Here is a 5,532-nt window from a genome sequence, read left to right on the forward strand (position 1 = left end):
GCGTCCCACGGGGAGGGAAAAGGGGCTCATCCTGGGAATGTGGGGACTCCCTCGGAGCGTGGGGACCCTCCGGCATCGCTGCATCCCATGGGGAGGGAAAAGGGACTCATCCTGGGAATGTGGGGACACCCTCGGAGCGTGGGGACCCTCCGTGGGGACCCTCCGGCATCACCGTGTCCTGCAGGGTGGGAGCAGCGGGGGCTCCTCAGCCCCCTGTGCCAGCCGGGATGCAGGGTGTGGGCACGGATCCGAGTTTTCCCAGTTGGGATGGGCTCTGCAACCCAGGACATGCCCCAAAAAACCCCCACAGGAGTGGCTGCCTGGCACGGGCAGGTTGGATCCTGTACCATCCCTAATGGAGCATCCCGGGACTCCCCTTTCCCAGGATCTCCCCACAACATCCCAGCAGCAAATGGTTCTGTATAATTCCTTATTAATATTCATTAAGGAAAACATAATGAGCTCTCAGGGCTGCTGGGGGGTGTCAGGGTCCCCATATTCCCTCAGCAGAGCTGGGGGATCCCTGATCCCCACCAGCATTCCAGTGTTGGCTCCAGTCACCTGGTTCCCAGGTCACGAAGCTCCATGGAGCAACTCCCAGTTTATTTATCCAAGGAAGAAAGGGGGGAAAAAACCCCAGCAGTTCCCAAAAATCAAAGGTTCTGGGTGGGGTTTTCTCCCATTTTATCCCGGCTCCCCTGACAGAGCGGTGCCAGCAGAATTCCTGCACCTCCTTACCCCGGAGATGTCGGCCACCCGGTGAATCGGCACCTCCTTCTTGCTGTGCAACCCCTTCCCGTTCTTGATAGCCCTGGAAAACAGGGAGCACCGGGAGTCAGCACCTGCTGCGGTGGGAAGAGCCGGAGTCATCCCTGTGCCCACCGGGAGAGCCCGGGCACTGCAGCTGGATAATCCCAGTCATGGGAATAAGGTCTTCCCGGGATAATATGGAGGCAATGAGGAGGCTGAATGAGGGAATACCTGGAGGGCACTGAAGGGATTGGAAAACCCAGTGGGATGGTGGAGCTGGTGCTGGGCCTGGACCTGATGCCAGACCTGGACTTGTTGCCAGTCCTGGACCTGATGCCAGACCTGGATCTCCTGCCACAGGGTTTGGCATGGGAGGCTGGGAAAGGCCGGATTGTGCCGGGAGGTTGGAGGAGCCCCCAGCACAGGCAGTGCAGTCTGGGATGTGACTCCGGGCTCCAAGGGATCACCCCAACTGCTCTGAGCCCCCCTGCACTGGGAGATCTGGGCCTTGCAGATCTCATCCCAAATCTCCCATTCCCTCCATCCCTGGCATCGCCCTGGGGCCGCCGGCTCTTCTGCCAAGTGCCAGCACAACCACGGAGTCGGGATGTGCCAGGGATTCCGGCACGGACAAGCCACCTCCACCACCAGCCCCGCACCGGGAGTGAGCGGGAACATCCAGCACCTCCACGGTGGGCACATCCAGGATGAGCCCCCCAGCACCTGCAGTGCTGCTCCAGGCTCCACGTGCCACATCCCAGCCCGGGTATCCCAGTGCCTGACTGGGATCTCGCCCACACCGCAGCGCTCCGAGATGCTGATTTCCTGCCAGGCCTCCCAAAACGCACATCCCAGGAATGAGCCCCCGAGCAATCTGCCGGCCGCCCACCCCGCGGACACGGAGCCGGGGGGGACGGGAGCGGGAGAGCCCGTTTATCCGGATTGATCCGCCCTTTCCCTCAGAAGCGAGAGCCTCGCCCGGGAACGCGCCTCAGCCCCCTCCAAGCTGCTCTTCCCGGCTCTCGGCATCGTGCCGGGATCTGCTGCCAAAGAGGAGCTGAGATCCCACATCCCGCTGGGCTCGGCTGTGCCAGTGCCACCTCCGGAGCCGCCGGATCCAGCCGAGCCGGAGAGGGAAGGGCATCCATTGGCATTCCTGTGTGCCATCCAGGAGGACGGGCTGAGGGACAGGGACACGGGGACATGGGTGGATGTGGGGGGTTCCCAGCACCGGGATCATCCCTGTGGAGCGGCGAGGGTTGGGAACAGCGATCCCTGCGGAGACGGGGGGTGGGGGGGGCACCGGGACACAAGGGGGGGCTGAGCAGTGGGATCACTCCACAGGGAGCTGGGAACACCTGGAACACCTGGGCCAGGAAGGGCTGGGGACAGACAGACGGACAGGGACACGGCTGGGAGGGGACGGGGGGACACGGGACATGACAGGGGGACAGGGAGCAGCTGTGCCCCCAGGGAGCAGCTGTGCCGGGGGACAGGGAGCAGCTGTGCCGGGGGACAGGGAGCCCCTGTGCCCCACTCACCGCGCCTCGGCCGCCAGCAGTTCATCGTAGTGTGCCGAGCGCTGGTCGTCGTCCTGCCGGTACCGCAGCACCGTGGCCAGGCCTTTGCTCACCAGCGCCTCGGCGATGTTGCTGTGGGGGCACAGGGTGGGGGCTCAGCACCGCTCTGGGGGGCACTGCCAACCCCTGACCCCACCCCGGCTCTGGAGACTCCCCCCATCCCATCCCATCCCATCCCATCCCATCCCATCCCACCCCATCCCATCCCATCCCATCCCACCCCATCCCAACCCAAACCATTCCACAGTGCCGCCAGGGGAAGGGGCCTGGAGAGACGTGTCCCAGGAACTGGGCACAACGGGAGGGCCCCGGGGGATCCCCGACACGGTGGGGGGTCTCCCAGGAGCACCCCAAAACCCCGATGCCACCCCAAACCTGCCCACCCAAAAAACCCGATGCCACCCCAAAAACTTCGCCCAGCCCCAGAACTCTGACACCACCCCAACTCCCCCCACCCCAAAACCCCCACCCCAAAACCCAGCAGGCTCAGCGTCCCCAGGCCATGGTCCTCCCTGATTCCCTAATCCCATGGTTTTTTTAAGGGAGAGGGGGGTGAGCACCAGCTGGGGGAGGGGGCACCACCATCGCCAACTCCCCCCCCAACACACCCCAAAACTCCCAAACCCCCCTAAGGTCCCCCCATCACCCCAAACCCCGTGGGGTGACACCCCCAGGCCATGGGAACTCCTCCTCGATTTCCCAATTTTTTCCCTGGAGTGGGGGGGGGGTGGCACCAGTTTGGGGGGCTGAGGAGGGGTCACGTGTGAGGCTGGGGGGGCTCCATCCCACTCCACTGCTTTCAGTAGATCCATAAATCCTCCTTTGCCGGGCGCATCCCTAATTCTCCAATTACCCGCCCGCTAATTCCCTCCGTATCCTAAAAGCCGTGGATATGTTTGTGCACTTCCATTCCCGAACCCCGGGCAGAGGGGGAAGGGCAAATCCATCACCGGGAGCCAAAAATAGGTCTCGGAGCAGGGGGAGGAATCAAAAAATTCGGGATTGGCGAGCCAGGGAACGGCTGCGGCGGGAGCAGCTGCGGCAGCGCCGGGAATGCCGAGCACTGGGAACGGGCACCTCCGGCTGCTCTGGGAATGAGCGGGAGGCTGGGGGGGAAGGGCTGGTGGCCCTGGTGGCCCAGGGGCCCCTGACACTCCCCATTCCAGCTGTATTCCCACTCCCCATTCCAGCTGTATTCCACCCCCATTCCAGCTGTATTCCACCCCCATTCCAGCTGTATTCCCACTCCCATTCCAGCTGTATCCCACCCCCATTCCAGCTGTATTCCCACTCCCCATTCCAGCTGTATTCCCACTCCCCATTCCAGTTGTATTCTACCCCCATTCCAGCTGTATCCCACCCCCCATTCCAGCTGTATCCCACTCCCCATTCCAGCTGTATTCCACCCCCATTCCAGTTGTATTCCCACTCTCCACTCCAGCTGTATTCCCACTCCCGATTCCAGCTGTATCCCACTCCCCATCCCAACCACATCCCACTCCCTATCCCAGCTGCATCCTGGAAAGGAGATAGGGAAGTGTTCCCCTGTCCCCCTCCCTGGGCCACTGGAGAGGCTGGATGCTCTGGAGATGTCTCAGCATTCCCAGCATTCCCACACACAGAATTCTGCTGCTTCCAAGTACCAAAACACCCTCCCCAAGCTGGAAATCCTGGGAAAACCCTGAATTCTTCCCAGACTTAGAGCTTTTAAGGATCAGAATTCCCACAGAGACTTATCCTGGTACCCTGGGAGGTGTTCTGGGAGCACTGGGATGGAACCAGACCCCTTCCCACTGCCGGAAGGAGGGTGAGGAAGAGGGAAACAGGGATAACGGTTTAAAGAAGGAATTCCAGCCTGTGAATTCCATATCCCCCCCCTCCAGCCCTGCTCCCTGCCCCTCATCTGGGCCCAGGGAGTGGGATGCATCCCCCCATTCCCACCTCAAAGCTCTGGAAGTGGAGCCAGAGCCATTGGGCAGAGGGAAGGTGGATCCCCCATCAATCCCAGATCAAAGAACGGGAATATGGTGGGAAAAATCTCCTTAGGCCAAAAGATTCCAATCAAAGCAAAACATGGCAATTTTGAAGCTTCTCCCAGAACTCATTTCCCAGTTTTTCCACCCAAAATCTCACAGGAAGTTCCGGAGGGGTGTTGGAATTCCCACACCGCAGCCTCTGCCAGTGCCCGGCATGGATTGGGATCAGGATCTGCAGTGCCAAACCCACTCCCTTCCCAAAATTCACTGTTTGGGCCAAATCAGCCCCAAACTGCAGCATCCAGCCCTGCTGCCCCAGGGAAGGAATCTGCCTGATCCTGCCTGGAATTATACCAGGAATTAGAGTGCAGGGTATTCCCGAAATTTGGGTTTAATTATTTTTAGGAGCTTTTTCTTCCAAGGATTTGTGGGATTTGCATCTCAGCAGCTTCAACACAGAGCTGTGGGAAGCTGCAGGATTCTGTGGGATGCTGCAGGATGCTATGGAATGCTGTGGAATTCTGGGGATGCTGTGGAATGCTGTGGAATTCTGGGGATGCTGTGGAATTCTGGGGATGCTGTGGAATTCTGGGGATGCTGTCCCAGCAGCTGCTCCCTCCTCCCCCTGGCCCCCCTGGCCGTGGAACCATTTCCCTTTCCCAACATCCCGGCTCTGAGCCCAATCCTGCCCTCACCAGAGCCCCGGGAATGCAGGGTCAGGAGTTTGGGAAGCACTGACCCAGCACAGCGGGATGGGCAGGGATGGGAGAGCTGGAGGGAGCATTCCCGGGGCAGGGATCAGGCCAGAAACATCGAGGAGATGGAAAGGAGAAGTGGGATGGATGGATACAGGGATCCAGCAGGAATACAGTCAGGGATCCAGGCAGGAATATGAGCAGGGATACAGCAGGAATACAGGCAGGGATGCAGGTAGGGATACAGGCAGGGATATGGATAGGGAACTAGGCAGGAACATGGGCAGGGATCCAGACAGGGATCCAGGCAGGGATGTAGGCAGGAATATGGGCAGGGATCCAGGGAAGAATCCAGGCAGGGATCCAGAAGGGATACAGGCAGGGATACAGACAGGGAAATGGGCAGGGATCCAGGCAGGAATCTGGGCAGGGATCCAGGCAGGGATGCAGGCAGGGATATGGACAAGGATCCAGGCAGGGATATGGACAAGGATCCAGGCAGGGATATGGACAAGGATCCAGGCAGGGATA

At 60.5% G+C, this 5,532-nt stretch overlaps 1 protein-coding gene across 1 annotated transcript in view; it reads right to left on the bottom strand.

Moving 5' to 3' along the window:
• SND1 (staphylococcal nuclease and tudor domain containing 1) overlaps positions 1–5,532 on the bottom strand; it is a 57,804-nt gene that overhangs the window by 5,184 nt on the left and 47,088 nt on the right. Inside the window, exons 11-12 of the mRNA XM_027631118.1 lie at positions 2,292–2,402; positions 739–811 (exon numbers count right to left, since the gene is read on the bottom strand). Of these exons, the coding sequence (XP_027486919.1) occupies positions 739–811; positions 2,292–2,402 (184 nt within the window). The remainder of the gene's footprint in view (positions 1–738; positions 812–2,291; positions 2,403–5,532) is intronic.

Source organism: Corapipo altera, unplaced genomic scaffold (assembly GCF_003945725.1).
Source record: "Corapipo altera isolate COAL_440 unplaced genomic scaffold, ASM394572v1 203, whole genome shotgun sequence".
In the NCBI taxonomy this organism is placed as follows: domain Eukaryota; kingdom Metazoa; phylum Chordata; class Aves; order Passeriformes; family Pipridae; genus Corapipo; species Corapipo altera.